The 22,905-nt window shown below is 42.5% G+C and overlaps 1 protein-coding gene across 1 annotated transcript in view; it reads left to right on the top strand.

Moving 5' to 3' along the window:
* The window catches only part of LOC103373096 (uncharacterized), a gene marked incomplete at its 5' end in the record, with an annotated part of 31,980 nt that extends 9,772 nt beyond the window's left edge, over window positions 1-22,208 (top strand). Inside the window, 4 exons of the mRNA XM_008302903.1 lie at window positions 271-432; window positions 3,097-3,301; window positions 4,888-5,215; window positions 19,840-22,208. Coding sequence (XP_008301125.1) covers window positions 271-432; window positions 3,097-3,301; window positions 4,888-5,215; window positions 19,840-20,398 — 1,254 coding nt within the window. The remainder of the gene's footprint in view (window positions 1-270; window positions 433-3,096; window positions 3,302-4,887; window positions 5,216-19,839) is intronic.
* Between the last annotated feature and the right edge of the window lie 697 nt (window positions 22,209-22,905).

Here is a 22,905-nt window from a genome sequence, read left to right as displayed (position 1 = left end):
GGCTCCAGGGGGCTCCGGATCAGTGGGTCGCAGTCCTGGTTCCGGGGACTCAGAGGACCGGGAAGTTTCTCTCCTACTGGTTCGTTAATTGCATTCATGTGGTGTCCAAGGGCTAAGAATAGCTTTTATTATGTAGCCAGGATGAAACGCTGGCAGGGCTGTGGGTTCTGAGGTCCAATACTGAAAACCCATTGTGTCTTCAGAGGATTGTGCTTTCACTTTAAACCGTTTTCTTTCCATCTATAAAATCTGATGTTTGTCTGTTGTCAGGACTTTGATCGAAGGTCCGTCTACACTGTGACATCCCAAGGCGTCACTCCCAGAAGCCCTTGCTCTCCGTCTCTCACTCCGCTGGCTTCTCAGCACTACCTGCAGCTCCTTCAGCAGCAGCTGCAGCAGCAACAGCAGCACACACAGGTGGCCGTCGCTCAGGTAAGACAACCACGCATAACACACAGGTTGTGGAAAACTCTGCAGCACACATGACTGAAAACGCACTATGACCAACATGCTGCTGCATTAAACCAACAATTTAAGTTAGATTCAGAACTCCAAGAAGTCATTCTGACATCATTGTTTTATAGATTGTGAACAAAATGCCTCATCATAGCTTCAGAGTCCAAAACTTAAAGGTCATTCATTTGCAATTAAAAGCAAATCGAGGAAGGCAGCAACACCTGTCATTCAAAATCAATAAATTCATTAGCAAAACAGTTATTCTTCCATTAATCATCTGGCCAATTCACCTGTACGCAGATTGGTTCCTAGAGTTGTAACCACTGATATTTGCTCTTTATCTCTCTTAGTCTTTGTCCTTTTGTTGCCTTCATTTGAAAGGCTTATCTTAAATCAGTAGCGTTGCTTTTGTTCGTTACATCTCAGCTCACTGGGGGTAAAAAAGTAACAGAGATAACAGCCAGATGGATGCTGTTCAACCAAAAGCTGATACTGGCTTATTGAAAGCAGGCAATTACCACAAATTTAAGAACCCAATTTTAGTTAAAGGAGGAACAGAGGGAGGGCGGAGGACGCTACTGGAACAAATAAGAGAAGCTAAAACCTCGTGAAGCTAAAGAGAAAGAAGGACTTTGACCAGGAGTTATAAATACACTAACCTGAGCTGCGTTAACAAAAGACAAGCTTGCCTACGCTGTGTGAAACAGAAGTACAAGAGGGGTAGCACCGCTTTCTACGTTTTCAAACTACAGGTGGAGTCCCTAAGCAAACCCAAACTTCCGTCCTGAAAACTAGTTTCACAAACAGAGAAACACGTGACCAAGCTGCTGCTGAATGATGGCAGTGCTTTCAAACGCAGGTGCAGTGAGAATCGACGTGGCTCGATTGAAGGTCAGCAGTGTGAAAGGAGTTAATCTCATCCTTAGAATGGGTATCTCAGTCATCAATATATTATTATTTCTGTGAACCAGACACTGCATCTTCTTTTAGATTTTCAGTCTCAGTACACCTCACTGAACCTGACGGCTCCTGATTCATGTCGTGAATTTAACTCAACCAATACGGCGTTAATTATTGAACTTTATTCATCCTATTTAGCAACATTGATGACACAGTTTTAATTTTATTTCAGCCTTGTGATTCTAAATGAAGTACCAGACGGACTTGCTTTGTTTTGAGAGGCTGCACACAAACAGCTCCACACAATTTTCGCTGCAGTGTTGTCCCACTATTGACACTTCTTGCACAATACACACAGTAAGCTGTCACTCGTCTTGAAGCCGGTAAACACTCATTGTGTATTGTTTGGGGGGGGAAAAAAATTGCAGAATAACAACAAACAAAGGTGGCTGTCATCTTGATGATCCTAACTGCACAGCACACTTGGCTGTGTGGGCTCCGTAGGACCACCCAGTTTTCTCCCTGTTGTTGCAGCTCCACTAGGGGGCAGTACCAACTAAGTAATGGCACGCTAAACCGCAACCTGTGCTGAAATGTAGATGCACAAATGTTTTCAGTCAAACATCTTAATGATAAATTAATAAAGCTTGCTGTTAATTTTTAAAGACTCACAAATGTATGTTTACTGCGTTATTTCATGGCTGATTCAGTTTGACCAGTCAAGTTAATGATGCACCTGAACAGCCGAAGCATCATTAAGGTTTGATTATAGATATGAACCGGACCATAAATCTTATTTTGTCCCTAAAAATCATGGATCAGAAACTCATGTCTGTGTGAGGTGTGAGTAAGTGAAAGTGAGGTACCAGAAAAGCTATTTAACCCTCTGAGCCCCGGGTAGTTTCTGCCTTTTTTTTTTTTGCTGCAGTCACATTTTTCATCACTGTGGGCTCATTTTTCACTCCAATTAAAAGTACCTGTATGGAAACAACCACGAGGAATAGAAGTGGAAAGGACTTAAAATGTCTTTTTGCAGCATAATAAAGGTATAGCGCCATAAATCATGAAAGAAAAAGAGAGAAAAACCTAAAGTTGAGTTTCTCTTATTGGTTTTTACACGTGGAGCCAACTTGAACAACATTTTTCCGTGAAGCTAATAGCAGAAAAATGCTGACTCTATATACTGTAGATATTTTACTAAATACATTTTTAATTAGTTTCAAAGCTTCTATTCTTTCTGCTCTGTGTAAACACAGCCTGGAGTTCAGCTCAGTTTAGCGAGAAAGTCCCAGAATTCTTGTCACATGAGTGTGAACTGCAGATGAGTCACTCAGGGCTTTTTGGTGGTGACAAGGACCACAGATTTTTATTTATTTATTTTTAGCAGAATCTTGTTAGAGCAGAGTTTATTTTAAATGACACATGCAGAGTTAGCAATTTAGATCAAATATCATCATTTTAAGCTTCGATTTAGTGAAGTTTCCAGATGGAACAACATCTCACAGATGAGTAGTTCAAGGACTGTTGCAAAGCTAAAAAACAATCAATGATTCTTCCCGTTTTTACAGTTTCTGTGATTAATTGTGTCGTTTTGGTGCTTTTTTAAAAAAAAGACTAACTGGCTTTCAAACCTGCCAGGCGGTTTGGGAGTTTAGAGAGTTGAGCACACATTTTAAGGGATAGTGTATCTTTATTTTCATGTACAATACACCATGTCACAGACCTTTGTTCCGTCTACAGGTGCAGCTGCTGAAAGATCAAATGGCAGCAGAGACGGCTGCTCGTATGGAGGCTCAGGCCCGCGTCCACCAGCTGCTGCTGCAGAACAGGGACTTGCTGCAGCACCTGGCCCTGCTGGTGCAGCAGCTGAAAGAGCTGGAGGCCCGCTCCCCGAAAACAACTCAAGCAGGGCAGCCGCAACAGGAGCCTCAAGCTAATGGGCACAGTAAGTGACTGGGGAGGTGACGGGCAGGAACAGCGTGATCCCTCAGACAAACTCATGTCATGTCAGGTTCACCGTGCGCTGCGGTCCCCGATGCTCACCCCCTCCGTTGGCCTGTGGCTGATGCAGACAGTCGTGACACAAACCGTGATCCCTCGCCGACTCACCGGCCTGCCAACGCTGTCAGTTGGGCTTTTGTGGGGCAGAAGCTGCCAGGGGCTGAACCTGTCTCTGCAGGTGTATGAGAGTGTTTTTTCCCTTCCTATCACCTCGGTGACCTTAAAATTAGCATGGCACTTTTGTCTTGCAGTGAGGATAAAAGCTCTGTCCTCTGTGTGAGCGAAAGCAGCTTAAAGCGTTCTTGAAGATGGTAGTGAGGTTTATTTAAATGCAGAAAATGTGTTGCTCGCATTATCAGAGGAGGCTTTTAAATCAGGGGTGATGAGGGCAGATGAAAAGCCAATTTGATGATAGCGTGAGTGAGGGAAGAAAAAATGAAAGAAATGTTTGTAGTCAGCTTTGAAAACGTCTGTTTTGCTGTAACTGAGCTAATTTCAGATCTGACTAAAAGGTTACACGCTTCTGTTTTATATTTTACACTTGTTTGTGGAAAACAAGCTGCATGCACTCAGTTATCATATGGTTCTATTTAAAAGACCAAGAGTCTCCAGGCATGCTCTATGAGGTGGCATTTAGACACTGAACATTTACTAATTAGCAGTAAACACAGACTTCAACTGAGGCTGATGTTTAACTTTGCAGATATTTGTACAAAAATAAAACTGCTGACCAGATCCGCATCCTGAAGAAATCAAATCACAGTCAACCGGATTAATCGCCCCGACATTATTTCAAAATGAGATTTCACTCTAAAAGGATTGTTGCGGTTGTATATCGGGCCTGACAATTAAAATCGAGGGGCCATGCATCAAACCCCACATTTTGTTACACACCGCGCTGCCCTCTGTAGCGCACAATAGCATCTCTGTACTTGTGTAAATCACACCGAGCACGGCGGATTTAAAAAAAAAAACATATTCTGTCGGCCTTATCTCACACTCGCAGGCATTGTTCTCGGTGAGAGTTTGGATTGTATTAACAACCTTTATTTTGGTACATATGCACACACGTTGTCCCAAAGGAGGATTTTTAGAGGAAGATTGTGTTTACAGCAGCTGAAAGAACAGCCAATCTTGTCAAAATAATAATGAATAACCGCAAGTACACACTCGGTGGGCAGAGCTATGTGTACGTACAAATCCGCTTTCATATTGATTGTGCTTTTAGGTGTGCGTGTGTGTGCGCACATTTTAAAACTGACAAATAATGTGTCGTGCCTGTATTAATCATGTTAGCCTGTTTGATAGGAATCTTGCTCATCTGTGGCCTGAGTGCAGCGACTGGCTCCGCTCCAGCTCCTCCATTCAGTAATGACAGTCAGCACTTAGGGAGATCTTTACAAAGACGCCAAATCGAACAAAAGAAATGGTCAATATGCTGGTTGTGGTTGAACCTTCTCATTATATTTACTGTTGTTTTTATTAGTCATGTTTTGTTGATTTGTCTTCTGTGTTTTCTGTTTCTTCCAGATGGCCAGCAGTCAGCGAGCAGCTCAGTCTGCGCGTCAGTAAAGTCTCTCTCCTTGAATCTAAAGAATCACTACAGTCAGACCCTGGACCAGCTCATCACCTCCACACCCGCATGGCCGCTCCACGCCTCACCCCTCTCCCCCGCCCAGGTGGACTGTGCCGAGTCGTACCTCAACCTGCTCAACCTGGAGAACAGCACCAAACCGGGGGGCTCGGTCGAAGACCTGGACCCCTTCATCAGGGCCAACGGCACCGCGGAGGGCAAAGAGAACTCCTGCAGCGAGATCGTCCCGTTCACGTCGAGGAACTCCACCAACATGGATGAAAAGTAAGACTGCTGTCCTCATGTTTTCTGCACGGGGAGAAAATAATGGCACTGTGAAAGAGGGTGTAGCGTAAAGACACATTTATGGAACTGCTTTGGTTTTCGTAGCCCTCTGTGTATGCAGGACCATTTAAATGCAGCCAATGCAGAGGCTTACGTAGCACTGATGCTATCCATAGGTCGAATACTGATTGGTTGAAAGGTGGGCTCAAACAGGAAAGTTTGAATGGACCTTTTAGTATGATGAGCAATGCATGCATTTGGAGTATTGCATTAGAAAAAGCCAATAGAAGTAGCAAAATTTGAAAAAACATATCTAGTTTAGTAAAAAAAAAAATGTTTTTACACTCCATTAAGGTGGGTTTTGACTTTTTAGAAAAAGAAAAACAAATGGGCTTCACTTCTGTCGTAACAAACTTTAATTCACATGACTGATCAGCTGTTTGCTCGTCTTTCGTTGCCGTCGTATCCATGCATCATGAAGCACGCCAATACCAGCTGACATAAAAGAATAAATACAACATGCCCAGTGGAAAACATTTCTTGAAGACTTCTATCCATTTTTCTCTTGTAGATGACCAAATTAGAGTTAGTTTCCTCTTTCTCGTAGTTTAATCAACTTGGACTTGCTTGAGTTCCTTGAAGACGTGTCACCTCTCATCCAAGAGGCTTCATCAGTTCTGACTGTTCTGAGCGTCAGTCAGAACTGATGAAACCTCTTGGTTAACCATGACCTGGATGACTGAGAATCTTCACAGACTAGTTTCCTCTTCCTTTTCTGTGGGGTTTTTTGGCGACTAGAAAACAGCTGGTTTTGTTTCTGGCTTCTTCTACTAGTTCTTCTATGTTTATTCCAGCCATGTATGACATAGCCTATACTGCCTGGTTTATTGGCTTCATAGCAGTTAAGCAAACAAACATAATTAGCATGTTCTGTTTTGTTTTTTTGATATTTCAAAAATTTGTGGTTTATGACTTGTGTATTTACCATGGCAAAGACAACAGTAGTCTACACATCAGTTTAACATATTTTTGGTCCTGTAGACATCTACGATGGGTAGACGTGTCTGCAACGCTGTACTTAGCACTAGCGCAGTAGCATAGTTCATCTCTAAGCACATCGTTCTGGTAATCCTATGAGCTTCAGTAAAAGGCAACTGGAGTTTTCTTTTTGGTTCTTGAAGACACTTCATCTCCCATCCAAGACTCTTCTGCAGGTCATGTCTTTATGATAAATATGCAGCTGTCACAACTGGTTAGCTTAACTTAGCATGGAGACTGGAAAAAGCGGGGCTGCTGACTCATCAACACCTGTAAATGTTCGCTAATTAACGCATCATGTCTCATCTGTTTAATCCATGAAATAACCAAGTGTAAAAACAACAAATCAGTGTTTTGCAGAGGAGGTAATCTGCAAGACTACTTCTGACCAGTTGCCAGGCAACCAGAGGAGACTACAAGAAATTTCTGGTCCCAGCCAAGAAATAACCTGACGCTTAATGATAACAAATTGTTGTTTTCACCTGTTTTCATGACAAAACAAAGACTATATGACATGTTAATTATAGTGATCTTCAGAGGGGCTGGTAGGTGGATTTTTTTTTTACCTTCGGACAGAAACAGGCTAGCAGTTTCCCCCTGATTCTAGTCTTTGTGCTAAGCTAAGCTAAACGCCTGCTCTGCTATAGTTCCATATTCACATCAAGCGTATCAATCTGGCACTCTCTAGCCATTTCTCAAAAATATTGAACTCCTTTAATATGCGTACACGCTCCTGACACAGTAGCAGTCGCTTTGTGTTTGTGGCGCTCAGGCCTGCACAGTGACATACACATCCTGTAGCTTTTAGTGTTATTAGTGGAGAACAGCTCAACTCAGCAGAAAACCGCCTCCAGCTAATGAAAGTGTGACTGTAATCAGGGGATTACAGAACACAGGGAGAAAAGGGTTAGACAAACAAAGAGGGGATCGGGTTTGAGGTAGAAAGAAGGAATCAGAGAAGCTGGTGAGAGAGAATGAGCTTTAGGAGAAACACGGAAACTCCATCATCTCCCGTCGCAGTGTTTCGATTTCGTTTTTTTTGAGAAGCCATTAAACGTGGAGAGAGCAAAGACAATAAATGGGATCATTTTCTTTGGAATAATTTATCATGAATGCTTTCTGCTTTTCAGGAATGTTTGAGGTTCCATTTCTCGCTGTGTTGCACATTTTATCTCTTGAAGCGCTTTCACTGATGTACCTTTTTATTTTTTGAATTCATGTCTGAATTCTCTGGTGTGCGACTCAGTGATACACATACAGCCTTTACCTTGAAAGCATATACAGAGCCACAGCATATAATCACTTTTTAATGAGCTTTTTAATGAGCTTTTAATCTTCTTAAAGCCATCACAAAGACCAGCTATGCTAAAAAAAACATTTACTACGTAAGATCAAGCGGAGCTCTCGGGCAGGACGAACCCTTTAGTAGTCGTCCTTTTTTTTATTCTCCTCCTCCTTCTCGCTCTCATTCTCACACTTAATTTGTCTCTGCGCTCGCTGTCTTCTCTCTCTGAAAGTAATCCGCGGCGAAATCTCCAAGGAGAGCATGTTAAAGTTGATTTCAAAACAGACACGGAGAAAAATAAGGAGTTGGAATTGACTGGGAGTGTGGGGGAGTGTGTATTTGGCGTGCTTGTTGATGTTTTGTATTGATTTTGTATGTCTTCATTGTGTGTGTGTGTGTGTGTGTGTGTGTGTGTGTATTTGTCAGAGTCTGCAGCATACCCAGACTCACATCCTGTGGTTTCCTACAGCTCAGACTCCCATCTCCCATCCCTTCACAACCTGAAACTCTACCCCGCCACATATGTCAGAATGTATTTTTTTTGACATAAGCACAGGGAGGGAAAAAAATAAAGGAAAGGAAGAAAATGGAATCTCTTCCAACGTGAGGCATCCTGTTACTGTACGTTTCCATCTGAATATTGTTTTCATCTGGGAGTGTGTTGCATGCCAGGCTAAACCCCCCCCTCCTCTCTTTTCCTTTTATTTGTAATTATATAACAACGAGCCACTCTTTTCGCTGAGCTTCTCTGTCCCATTAGAGTTTCTATTTTCTGTCTCCAATGCTTGAAAAAGACACAGAAGCTCGCGAACGTACCACGAAAGTGAATTCTCCTCCTCTGCCAGCCTCCTTCTGCCGCTTTATTGGCTTCTGTTTGCCTCCTTTCCTGAGTGACATCATCTTTATGTAAATAGTTATCATCAAATTTTGCACCGGGCTTACTCACAAACGGCTTATAAAAATAATGAAAAGTCAGGTTATAGCTGCGCAGGAAGAAAAGAGAAGAAAAAAAATCACATAATTAATTTTTTGGCTGAACAGAAAACTGGGCAGCAACTCTGCAAATAAACAATTCTGACCTTTCACTGTTCAGAACTGGTAGTGTAATGCAGCTTATGTAACTCGACGAGAACTTTTAATCACACTACAGCGTAGGAAAAATAGTGGGGGAACCAGCAGTGGAGAAATGGAAACTTCATCTACTTTGTGTTATTTTGTATCCCCCTGTGCCAAACTCCTTTGCATTACCTTTGGTGCAGCCGGGCTCCTGTGCCCTCCCTCCCCCCCCACCGCCGCACCAGCAAATTTTATTGCTTCCATTTGCTTTTGTTTTCTGGATTTCCCCAGTGGATCAATGTTTACAGCCTGAGTGGCCCGATTTGATGTTCTCTGGAAAAGCAGACAGACACTCCGCTGCCGTCCTCCCTCCCCCGTCTCTCCTCCTCTGACCCCCATCTTCAGTCCAGCTCCGGTCAAGCCGAGTTATATCACTGCACATCATTAGTGCTGTTTATCTTTAAAGCTCATCTCTGCTCATCAAAGTTACATATTATGAATATTTTCCATGGAAATAATCCCCTCTTCCCTAAAATTGTTGCTACATCTACACCATTCAATCACTCTGGACTGTGGCCTCTTTTAGAATGTGCACATCTATGAAGTCTCTTCTGCTCGTTGCGGCTCGAGCACACCAGCTTACCCACGATTTTGGTCAAACACTGTCAAACTGCTCTGTGTACACAATGGCAAGTTTAATATTGAGGTAATTCAAGCATTAGAACTGCAAATCATTGCTAAAAAATAAGAATAATATGATGGAAAATCTGCAGTCAGACCGGATTGCTTCCCTCAGACGTCTGAGTCTTTGTTTTTGAGACAATACTCTGCAGTTTCAAGGTGGAAATACTCAGTCATGGCCTTGACTTTTGATCATGATACGTCTTGTAGCCAGCCCAGTCTACCAATAGTTCCCATTACAACTATTTTATAATTTCACTGTCAATGCTTTTCAGCCAATCAGTCTTATATTGGGTGGATCGTGACTCCATCGCGGTAACTGGAAAATAGTGGCGAAGCTTCAAACGTGTTGTGAAAGGATCGTAGTTTAACCCGCACCATGATATTTTCTTAAACCTAACCACACAGTTTTGGTGTCTAAACTTAACCAAGCTTCGAACATGTGGTAATCGTTAAGAGAGTTTCAACCAAACCATGAGAATTTTTCTGAACTTAACCACGTAGTTTTGGTTCCTAAATCCAAACAGCGAGTGAAATCAAAAGTAAACAATGAGTGCAGAAGAAACCTGAAGTCCTGTTGCAGACCTACGGCATCCATGCTACTCCCCTCCTACTCCCCTATGCAGACGTTGTGTCTCCTTCAAACTGGGAATCTTTCCAGCTCACATCGCAATCTTACCTTTTGATGAGAAAGCAAAACCAAATTGTGTTTCTTTCAAAATGTAAATAAGAATGCAGTTTACTTGTGTAAAAACATCATCAACAACATTTTTCTACAGACAAGGTTGCTTCAAGCATATAAAAGCACCATCTGGACAAGTTAACAAGCTCGAAAAAACTTGAATTTCACCAGAGAGGGTCTTTAATCCTCTGAACCTTAAGCAGTTTTTAGGCTTTTTTTGGCTCCTGTCACATTTTTCCTCACCGTGGGCTCATTTTCGTACTGCAACATAAAGTCCTGCACCTCTATGGAAACAATGCACCCATGGCTAGACGTAGAGAGAACTCACAGATGTCTTTTGTGCAGTATGATAAAGATATATTGCAGTAGTACAAGTAGTAAACCAAAAAAAAGAAAAGAAAAAAGAACGAAAAATGTTGTTTTATTATATTTCCTTTTATAAAATATTAGATTTTATGAAAACTGAACAGACCTGGAGTCACTGTATACAACATTTTTCCACTTACTTTGTCCATACGTGTTAGTAATACTGGAAAATAAAGTGGTGATATTTTACTACTTACATTGTTTCCATATTGTCTCCATGCTTTGTGTAAACACAGTCTGCAGTTTAGTTCAGTTCAGCTGAAAATCTTCAGAGTCCTTGAATTTTTGTCATCTGACTTTTGGTTGCAGCTGATCCAGTCAAGGCTTTACCATAGTGGTGAGGAGCGCAGAATTTTTAGGTTTTTACAGAATTTTGTTGGTGGAAGTGGCTTATTTTTGGCATTTTTAAAAAATGAGACATGTAGAATAAAGTGATTCCAATTAAATATCATGATTTCAAGCTTTGATTTGATCAAGTTCCCCAACGGAACGTATAATTACAAATGATTAGTTTGGGGACTGCTGAAAAAGTTGAAAATCCAACGATTCTGTCTGTGTCTTCACACTTGGCTTTTTGGGTTCAGAGGGTTCGGCTATACAAGCATCATGTTCCAACACAGACCATATCGTGTTCTCTGCAGCTTGCCAACTGTCTCTGGGACTTTATGATCACAACATATGGTATGTTGGGATTGTACCGAACACTATAGCCAACCATGTAGTGAGTCACACTGTGCACAGCAAACAGAAAGCAGGATCAAGACAGGATGTTATAGAAGGTTTAAAATACACTTTGTGGCCACAGCATTGAACCAAGTCAGAGGACAACCAAAGTCAACACGGACTCGGGGGGCCCGAGCGTCTGTATGTGTGTCATGTCAATCCATACAACAGTGTTGAGATATTTCAGTCCGGACCAAAGTGGTGGACTGACCAAAGGTTGCCATCCCTAGAGCCATCCCACTAAAAGCTGCAACATGCCCACTCAGAGCAAATACAGACACACATGGTGGCCAGCTTATATGAACACCAAACTGTGCTTTTCACCAGTGAGTCATGTTTTCCCCTGGCATGCTATGGACTGCATTCTCCTCCACTCTTTCTCTCTGACAGGATCGCATGTTGCATAATCACATTTCCTGACCTACCTCGTGATATTCCCTTCCCCTCTACCCTTTTCGTTCATTCACCGCTTCATCATTATCATCATAGTATGTCTGTCAGAGCTGCACCGGCAGATCTCGTCTGCCTCTAATTTGATTGCAGGGATGTGATTGGGGTGTAATGGATGATGTTGCCAGGCGTTTGGGCTGAGCCGGAACTGTCAGCTAGATTTACACAGTGCTAAATGTCGCCGTCCGGAGATAGACGCTGTCGCTTTTGACAGCTTGCAGCAAGATTCATCGTTGCTTTTAGACTGTCAGGCTGGATGTGATGTCTGGAGAGCTGTAAAGTCAGGCTTGAAGAATAATGTTTGACAGGGACTTTTATCAGGCAGGGTTGTGCTTTTTAATACCATTAATAGAATGTTGCAGACACTTTGCAGACTCTCACGTTCGTCCACCTACACTTCAACAGCCCACGCAGATAACTCACAGACAACTCTCTCTCAGATGACTGTTGTGTGTTAATTTCTTTACAAAAGCAAGATGCTTTTGCAAAGGCCCACTGTCCCCTCTCTGAGTTTAAACCTCCTACTTGTTTTTTCAGTTGCTTTGTGTCTCTGTCTTTCTATCTCGAAGGCTTCAGGCGAAAGAATCTTACATGTAACACTTCTTGAAAGAGATGCGAGTCCGATAGAGATGCTTTGTTGATTCCTTTGACTTGTCTCCACCTGTTGATCTGCAGAGCTCCTCCTGGTTTCTTGCGAAATTAGAAATGCTCACACTATTGTCTTCCTTACCTGCTTTATTCCTGCTTATTGAAAGGTGAAGTGAATAAACATGCCATGCTTATGAGTCAGTTGTGCTTCAGACACCACGGGGCGATTAGTTTTAACTTCTAAAACACCTTTGCTGCTCTCGTCTCTCCATTGATTTTAATTTGACATTTAATTAGCCCAAGACTAAGCAGTGCCTGGCAGTGAATAGCCTGACACACATCTCAAGTGTTAAAAAAAATGAAACCTTTAAGGACCACACCAGTGGATTTGTACGTTTCTAAGACCCTCAATTAATGATTTCCCAAAAAATGGACAGAAGATTCATGTCTTACTTTTCAGACAGCACTTGGTTTGCATTCATGTGAATGGAAGAAAATACAGTACAATACAACTAGAAAGCCTGTAACATTGAGAAATGAAAATAATGAATTCAGTTTTATTCATAGTCCATGTAGCTGAAACACATTTTACACCGTGAGCTAACAAAAAACTCCTATTCCCATCTTGTGGCTAAAATAATAGAAAGCATCCATTTGTCCATTTTGTCCTGCTCATCAAGTCACAGTGGCATTTGGGTGAGCAGGGCATTCTCGATGTCCTTCACCCCCAGAAACGTTTTCCTGCTCCTCCTGGGGGAACCCAAGGCATTCCCAGGCCTGATAAGATGTGTAATCCTCTTAGCAAATTCTGGGTCTACCCTGGGATCTACTTCCAGTTGCTAATGCCTGGAAAACCAGGAAGTCACCCATGAGGCTTCCTAATCAGATGCCTGAACCACTTTACTGACTGCTTTTGATGCAAAGGCAACTCTACACTGAGTTCCCTCCCTCTGTTTGAAGTCTTCACTGGATCTCTAAGGCTGAGCCCTGCCACCTTACAGAGGAAACCCATCTCGGGTACTTGTATCCTTTTGGTCACTATCCAGAACTTATGACCAGAGATGAGAGTTGGAAGACAGACTGACTGGTAAACCAAGCCTACCACAAGGGTCCCATGCAGCGTCCACATTACCGCTGATGCTACCCCAATCCGTTGGTCCCTGTAGAGGTGTTTAAGTATGAACAAGATCCCAACATATGTCAACCCCTCACTTGGGGCAGAAACTCATCCCCTTACCCAGAAGGACCAATCCACCATTTTCTATCAGAGAACCATGTCCTCAGACTGCAGGTGCTGACTCTCATCATCACTGAAGGTACTGACCCGTGACCTTCAGTAGAAAACACCTCCACCTCTGTTTCTGTGGTAGATTGATGGGAGTGGATAGTACTTCTATTGTACTTCCATAATTTTGATGGAAGCTGAGTCACTGGTACAAAAAGTCAGCATGCAATTACAGGGACGGTACAAGCTTGAAAAATGTAAGGTACAAAGGGCCTTTACAAAAAAAAAAAAAACATCCACTTATCAAGCTTAATGACAAGTTAGTAGCACAAAGACCACCAAAACTGAGACCAGGTAATGACCAAGACCAGAGTGTACCGAGACATGTCAAGTCAAGGCAATGACCAAAGCAAAGCAAGACCGATTCACGACCAGAACTAGACCGCTGCTAGTCCAGCACTGCATGACACAGTGGAGAATAAACTATGAAACATGCAAACCTTTGCACTGCACTACTAAAACTAGAGAAAAATACAGTGTATACATAGTTGGCTTATATATATGAACAGCTCAAATTCACTAAACCTCTCTGGATGAGGGGTTTTAGCACAGAGACAGGCTTTCCTCTCCTTTCTGATGTGGTTGGACCCATCAATGCATTGCAGAATTGAAATATTGTGTTATTTACGGACACTGTTTTGCAGATGAACTCTTTGTGGTTTGAGTAGCTACGCATTGTTACAGAAAATCGGGCTGACATCTCCTCCCACACAGCCGTAGCTTGTTCTCCGGTCTCACGCATTTGTTTTCTTAGAGTGCTTGTAAAGGGGAGCCCGTAGAGGTGACACTTGTTAATGGGACCAAATATATCTAGTAAGTAATGAGCTATTATTTGCACTTGAAGCAGGAAGTTTCACATCCATTAACAATAATGATCTTAGCTAATAAATCACACACCAAGACCGAGGCGAGGCAGAGTACAAATGCAGTTGATTCCTAGACGACACTGACACCTTCAAAAAGTAGCTTGGAGACCCCGACCGATCTTGGGTGCTACAACACTAATGACACTAATGAAAGCTAAGGAGTACATTGTTGAGAAGACGCAGCTTAAATTAAGTCATTTTGGAGCAGTTGTTTTCGTTATGTTGTAGCCATGTTTTGTTCTTTTTGCACCTCTAACCATCTTTTACTACGTGGCAATTTCCAGCCAGAAGCTCAGAGTTATTGTCGTATTTAGAGCCTACCACCTCACCAATCTGATGAAAACTACACCACAGCATCATTAGCCCATTCAAGAGATGTGTACTGCATGTTTCTATCTTGTGTCGCACTGAGGATGTCATTACAAGAAAACTGTTGAATAAGAATTTAAACTGGAGAGAAAAAAAATAACTTCCCAAACCGGCAGCTCCATTAATAACTGCATTCCTGTTTGCCACTGTGTCTTTTTAGATGCTGTCACTGAGGGTGCCACAGTTGGAGATATTCAAATCAAACACAAAGTGGCTTTAATGGGCCGAAACATGTTAAAAAAATAAAAATAACCCTAACCCAAACAAAACACTGGTGTTGGCTTTAACGTCACTAGTCTTGTTCCCTTACATAGCTCCTCTGTACTCTAACTGTCGCCTCTCTTTGGTACAGGTGTGAGGACCCGCTCCTGCTCATCCTCTTGCTCATCTAACCATTCCCAATTTCCCAATGAGATACCAACATTTCAGTCAGTCACTCTGCTCAAACAAACAACAGATAACAACCCCAACCAGCAGCCCGCTGCCTTTAACCCCACAGCTCATGCCTTCCATCGCCCCCGTCCCTCATCCCCGTCCCTTCTCATCGTTTGCTGCACCAGCCTGCCTCTCCCTGGGAGTCCGGGGAGTTCTCTGCCACTGCCTAAGCCTTCCTTCCTCTCCTCCTCCTCCTCCTCCTCCTTCTTCTCCTCTTCTTCTTCATCTTCTCCTCTCTGCCCCTTCTCCTCCCTCTATGTGAGTATTACTCATGATAACCAGCATGTCACTGTGGCACACAAAGCATGGGACTGGGCATGCGGTGGATGCACAGTGTGGGTGTCGACGGACTCGTGTGTGGGTCTCACCAGTGATTTCTCTGCTAATGACTGCATAATAACCTCCCATTTACATGCGGATGCGGTTCTGCTAATTCGGAACCGCATTAGCATCGGGGTAATCAGTGAGTCACACATGTTTGATGCACGGCAGCTGCCTCTGTTTGCCGCACTTTGCTGGACTGTTGTCGTCTCTCGCACTTTAGCCATAAAAAGAAGAAATGCTCCTGTCAAGGTTTGGTATTATCTTGTCAGCGGAGGTTCAGCCTGAACAGTAAAGCTGTCAGAGCAGAGGTAGAGGCAGGAGGGAGGCGCATCTTTATGTACCTGTCTTACATTTAGTGTGTCGGACTGGAGTTTGTGATACATTTCAGTGTGGTTTTTTTTTTTTTTTTTTGGTCACGTGCATGTTTTGCTTTACTGAATCAGCCCTCTCCCAGATGGACGATGTGATAAGCCCAGCCTCAGGCATACGGCGTCAGAGGCCTCACATACCGTTTTTGCTGCATGTTTGACCAGCAGCCAGTGGAAAAGCAGCATAGGAACTCAACTGAATTTGTGGCCGGCAATAACTGACAATAAGGGTCTTTAAGTGAATCTAGTTGTTGAAATCCAACGTGTGCTCAGAGAATTAGATTCAATAAGCATCTTGTAGAGAGATTATGTGAATTTTCTGCTCTTACAGAGTGCAGTTTCCCTTTGGGATTAATAAAACTGGTGTCAGATCTTGCCACCCACAATTAAACGCACCAGTTTAAGGACATGGAGAAAAAAAAATAATTTTCCATCTGCATTATTGCGAAATGAAAATCTCCCTTTGATAAAGATAGCCCTATGATTTGATCACTGTGATGGATGACCTACAGCAATACAAGCCAGTTTTTTCACTCCATGCTGGAATTAACTGAAACCAGTGGCTGTTCAAATGGAACGGCAGGAGTAAGAATTCAGATAGTCTCCTTTAGCAGTAATTTGCAGTATATCTGAGCTGTCATAAATGGTCTGAACTGTTAAGCTGCTCATAATCTCGTTTAGATGGAGAGCCCGTGTGGTACAACTTTACGGTGTAATGAGCACTGGAAGGTTTGAGCCCTGTGCGTCACGTCATTGTCAGAAGACTGGAGCTGCTCGATTATGGAAATAAATGATAGTTATTTTAGCTAAAATTGAGGTAATAGTTATCTAACACAATTATTCAGAGTGTTTGGAAACACCATGCGTTTATTAAAGTATAAATAAACTTCAAGTAGATTGCCTCACAATTTACATATTATTAAACTGACAAGCAAATAAAAAAGAATAAAAAGAAATAAACAAAATGAATTGTAAGTGGTTTAGCCCCGGGTTCTCCACAGATAACCGATGCGAGATAACAGAGTGTCAATCGTTATCCAACCATCCTGTCACCATCTGCTCTCTGTGCTGGCCGGTAGAGCTGCTTATTGATTAAATATCAACCAATACATGAATGGACAATTTTGAAAATTGATTAATTGGTTTACATTTTTTATTTCTTGTTCTAAATCAGGGGTGCCCAATCCTGGTCCTCGAGAGCCCCTATCCAGGATGTTTTAGATGTTTCCCTCTTCCAACACACCTGATTCACATGATCAGGATCGTTATCAGGCTTCTGCAGAGCTTGATGATGATCATTTGAATCAGGTGTGTTGGAAGAGGGGAAACATCTAAAACATGCTGGATAGGGGCTCTCGAGGACCAGGATTGGGCACCCCTGGTCTAAATCCTCTCAGTCCAGCTTCATGATTTTGACTTTAGTTTTTCTTCGTCCTCTATGACGGGAAACTAAATATCTTGGTTGTGGATAAAACCAGACATTCAAGGATGTCCCCTTGGGATTTGGAAGACACAGGTCAACATTTTTCACCATTTTTTGACATTTTATAGCTCAAACAATGAATCAATAAGTTGGGAACATAATCATGAGCCTATTCAAGACCAGTTGAAGTTCTGTGGCACCAAGGTCTTGTCACAAACTCAACTTTGAGCTGAAAGGTGGTAGCTTCACACTGTTGGCTTTTTAGCTGTGCACAATTGTCCAAATCTGCTGTTCCTGTGTACTGAGCAGGATTTCAATTGCAGCACATGGTCAGTACGGTAAAACTAACCTGTCTCACATTAGCTATTATTCACATTTGGTGAATGTTTGGGCTTCAGGAAAGGCAAAAGTACTGTGAACAAAAGGGAGGGGTGAACTAGATTTATGACACAAACTAAAGCAATATTGAGAAACACAATGTAGCACGAAAATCGATTTATGTCAATTTTCTTGTTTTTATAGTCGTACAAAACCAAAATCGTAATTGAGCCTTCTCTGAGGCCTTAGCTAGTCTGTATACCTGACAGAGGTTTAACCAAAGACTTTTAGAGGTTTTAAAGTTCAGTGTTCACAACATAAAATGAGAATTTCTTGTCTATATATAATCTGATATATAGAATATTGTATTGCACATTGAAAGAACCGAAATGAAACACAGATTTTAAAGCATTGCCATTCTCGTAATAGCACAACACAGTTTTTGGCAACATTCTTTTTGAAATTCAGCATTGTGTCACTCATAACTACAAAGATTATGGTAAAAAAAAAAAAAGACAGAAATAGGGCAAAAAATAATAAATTCCATGATCAGAAGCTGCCTTTACATCTTCTTAAGTTGTTTTATAGCGGTGCGAGGCAGAATTTCCCAAATAGCTCGACTGAAAAAGGAAAAAGAAAAGGACACCAGCAGCTGAGGTGCAGGTATCTGGAATGAGAGTAGAGGGAGATGAATCGAGAGACAAAGACGCAGTAGTACAAAGAGAGGAAGAATAATGGAAAGAAAAAAAACGCAGCAGAGGGAGATAGGGCAGTGAGGCGGAGAGGGGTGTGACAGAAAAGAGGAGTGCTAAGTCAAAGGTATGATAATGAGGATAAAGAGAGGGAGGCAGCCTGCTCCTTCAGCCAGCATATCCACAGCTTAGCAGCAGGCTCGTTCAAAAATAACAGCACATGAAACCACAGCAGAATGAACCTTTAATTTGTACTGTTTGTATTTAGAAGCCACAGAGAAGCTATTACCCCCAGAGGAGCACAATAGGAGTATTCAAGGGTTCTGGTTGGGTTTTTAAGGGAACTATGTGGGCTCCTCTTACACTCTGGGTCATATTGGGTCATATTCCATTTAAAAAAGTTCTGAGAAACTTGCAATTCAGACCTGATGGTGGCTGCCATTAATCCTGAGAGGAAACATGAATGTCTGTACCAGATGTTGTGGCTGTCTGCCCGATAGTTGTTGACACGTTTCGTTCAAAACCACAAATGTCAGCCTCACAGTACAGAAAAAGTCAAGGGATCACCAGAGTCATTAGGATTCATCCTCTGGGCACCGTTGTTTGCGCCAACTTTCACATCTGTCCATCCAATAGTTTTAGCAGCGTTGCGATGAATTTTTTATTTTTTATTTTTTTAAAAAGGCAGCCTCATGCTTGAGGAAAAGACAGAGGATCAATCAAAGTGTTATTTTCTGGGGACCATGAATTTGCAGCAGAAGCCATTCAGCTGCTTTTTTTTTCCCCACACAAAAGTTTTGGACTAACCGATCAATCGCATCGTGGTCCCCAGAGCCACACCGCAACAATGGCGAGTAAAAGCTAATGACACCCTTTGCGGCTACGGAGTCGGCCTGACTTTTACCCTACTGTGCTGCGTGTTTGTCTCCATTTGTTAGCCGTGGAAATGGTAGATAATTATCTCTGGAGATTTCTTTTTTTTTTTTCTTCCCCCCCCACCATTACAAGTCTGTCATTACTGTAGCTGTCAACATCACTCTGGTGCAGAAACAGAGACAGTAAATACATCATTAGGTCACATAAGTTCATTACTCAGACCAGGATTCAACCACGGACCGGATTTCACAGGGGAACGAAGTTAGCAGGCATCATGCGAATGGGAGGAGTCAGGGAGGAAGCGAGGCTTGTTATCGGGTGTGTGTCGGGAGTCGTTTTCCAAGAGAATGACTATAATTGTGTGTGGTTGTGCGCACTGGTGCATGTCACAGCTTTACTGTGGTAAAAAATCAGAGACTGCAATGTGGCTATTTCTGGAGCTGTTTCCTCGCTTCCCCCCCACCACCACTCGCTCTGTCTTTGGCTCCCTTTCTTCCCCTGTCCCTCTATTTTCTGAACTGGGGAGCTGTGGGACGTAGATAAGTTCCTAGACAGCCGGAACAGCAGGGAGCCAGAGAGAGAGAGAGAATCACTGTCTTGTGTAGTAAAAGCTTGCGTCACCGTGCACTCAGGTTAATGGAGTATAGTTTGCCTGATGGAGTGAAAAACTAGCTCTAGGCTCGTTCTTATACTCCTACGTGGGAAAATGAATGAATATGAATTAGCGACAAAGCTGTGATACCGATGAAGGCATTTAGTGAGACTTTACTAACCAGTCCCTCTGTTCTCTCACTGGCAGGTATGAACAGATAATCCCCAAACTTGACCCTCCTCCGCCCTCCATGAACCGCAAGAGGGCGAGCAGGACATTGTCTCCGGGGTCAGAGGTCATAGCCGTGCCCACGCCTGGAGAGGTCACCGCTAATGACGCAGCCCCGAGCCGCAGCAGCAGCCTCTCCTTCCCAGACATCACCCCCAGCTCCCTGTCCTCCGCCGACTTCCACTCCCTCAGCAACGGCGAGAGCAGCTCCTGTTCGGCCAGCGAGGACTCGGGCGTCCGCTCCGAGACCAAGTCGCTGATGTCGCCCCTGCGCGACGACGACGACCTGTTCGGGGACCGCGGGACGTTTTTGACGGCCTCCAGCGGCTGCGACAGTCCCCTGGAGGAGGGAGGCGAAGTCTCACCCTCTGAGCCGTACCCTCCTGAACCCCCCATCCTCACCTCACATTCGGACACCTGCGATCACCCACTGCCTTTCTCCTCTCCTATGAATGATACCTGCCTCCACATCAGTTTTTCGGAGGACGAGCTGCTGGAGAGCAGCCAAGAAGACCCTGCTGTCCCACAGCGGAGTTAGGAACATGCTCCTCCTTTTAATCCAATATTTACTATCAGACCCTCCTGTGTTTGCACTGGGCTCCATTTCAGGACCTTTAATTGTTCCATCCACTTGTGACACAGTACAGACATAGCATATACCAGTTACTGAGAAGTACTCTATTGTATAAATTATTAGCCAATGGACAGATTTAGTATTTTTGTAATGGAATTAATGATCTAATTTACTTCTTAGTGACTAGAATGTTAAGCAGAATACATGTAGCAATTCTTGCACTGTTAAAGTCACACATAATTTACCGTAGAGTTTAAAAACAACAAGGGAACACATTTTATTTTTGCTAGTAGTCCTTTAAAACATTATTTTGTATGATGCTTCACTGTGGTGCAAACTATTGTGGAAATCCCATTTTCTGCAGATTTCACAGAGTAAATGTTGGTGATGTTGGGAAGAGCCTCTCCTTCTGCAAAGCACCCGACTGGATGATGGAAAGAAAAGAACAAGAAAGTCAGTAAAGGGGAAAATGGGAGGATAGAGGTGAGCAGATGTAGTTGTGTTTTGGTTTCTCCACAACCATTTGTGGTTGTGTATTACGTTTTCGTGCTGTCAAAGGCAAGTGAGTTTTAGAATGTGTTTTCTTGCTCTCTATTTGGGGTTTTCAGACTTGTGGGCCTTAAAATAGCGCTGGGAAAGTTAGTGAAGGTATTTTGTGTTCTGCATTGAATCGAGTCTTTATGTAGCACGGCTGCAATCCTAAAATCTGAAAAGATTTTTTTTGTATTGAATTTAAAGTATTTCAGTTTTGAGAGACAGCACGGGAAGAAAGCAAATCTTCAAACATTGACATGACGAGCGAGTAGCCATGAAAGCTTTGGATTGCACCTGTCTGAGTGGGGAGACTGTGTTAAAATGAACCCTGAGACTCAATGGGAGGATAATTGGGGATCACAGAGGCCTCTGGAGAAAGACAGCCTGGCAGATGGATTTTCTCTTCTGTGCCTCTCTCTTTGTGAAAACTTGAATATCCAACAAATGTGCTGCATTTTCAGCTGTAGGCATAAATTAAGCTGACATTGTCGCAACACATGCAGTATGCTGTATGTTGTTGATACACGTGTGTAATTTAACCTCAACGGTGGGAACATCGTTTTCACTTTAGTAACGTACATCAGTGTGGAGCTGCAACAAGCAGCTGATGAACAGAAAATAAATCTGTTGCTAAACTATCTTAACAACATTTTAACTCAATGTTGATAGATCAGCTGACAGTGAAAACAGCTGTTAGTTGCAGCCTTTTATAAATATATGTAGAAAACAAAGGTGTTGTTGAGCTGAATATGTAAAAAATATGAAATGTAGATGAAATTCAAACTAATCAATAGTTTCGGGTCAATTTTTGGTTAAAAAAAATGCCAAAATGTTCTGGTTGCCGCTTCTAAAATATAACTATATTTAAGTTTTTTTAATTCAATACAACTGGTGGAAAAATAATCAGCAAGTGACTGATGATGTTTGTTTGTTCTCCCCACAAGAGTAGCTGTTTAAATTTGAATTTAAAGGGATTCTACTGCTTTGTTAATGGCGTTATCTTAAGTGTACTGGGGTTATCTTTGACGAGTAGAAGTGAAACTAAATGAACTGGAGAGTTAAGCAGCTGAGGTGTTACAGGGTTGTCAAGGTGCAGGTGTAAAAAGCCCCAAATGAAAAACTTTTTACACCCAGAAATGAGGCTTTTCCCAACATCACATGTGGCAGGGAGCTTAACAGCAATAACCATGGATGGAAAAAAATAATAAAGAGGAATAGTTGAAAAACATCCGCAATTAACTGTGTTTTTTTTGTTTTTTTTTTCATTATATTCAGAAAACCACAAGAACTGACTCGTGTTTATGGTGTTTGCACAGACGATAGTAGCAGAAAGGGAAAACTGTTGTGTGTGTAGCTGTTCAAAGAAACCAATGCTTGCTTTACTGCTGAAATTACCTGTCATCACATGTATTTTATTCTGCTGGTTATCTTTGTTGTTCCACCTCTTCTTCAATATAATTTCCTGTAACTGCACCACAGTCAGCATAATTCGATCCACAGACCGAGCTGAATGCACGGCGGAAAGATAACGCCACGAATAGGAAAGCATTCACGCAAAGCATTCAGGTGCAGCCGAGGAAATCGCAACTAGAAGCTCAGCGATCATACGCTAACAATGCTGCCAGAGGCCCATTAAAGAAAGAAATGCTGTTTGCCTCATCTCTTCACTTTAAATGGGAACAAGATTAGCCTGTCTCCTCTCCTCTCCTGCCCTTTTTCTCTCTCTGCATTTATTATATCTCATTACATTCACATTTGACATTAAAAATTCATGTCTCTGAGACTTTCTCCCACATGCGTAACATTTTCAAGGCTCCTTGAGACTTTTCTGTCACTTTCTTTGAGCCCTTTTGCTCTTGAGGCATCTTTTCAAAGGTGAGCTGTTTCTTCTCTGTTGTCCAAGAGCCTGCAAAACTCCGCAGCGAACGCCGTCGCTG

Source organism: Stegastes partitus, unplaced genomic scaffold, assembly GCF_000690725.1.
Source record: "Stegastes partitus isolate 25-593 unplaced genomic scaffold, Stegastes_partitus-1.0.2 Scaffold1905, whole genome shotgun sequence".
NCBI lineage: Eukaryota > Metazoa > Chordata > Actinopteri > Pomacentridae > Stegastes > Stegastes partitus.
This window is presented reverse-complemented; position numbering and strand designations above follow the sequence as displayed.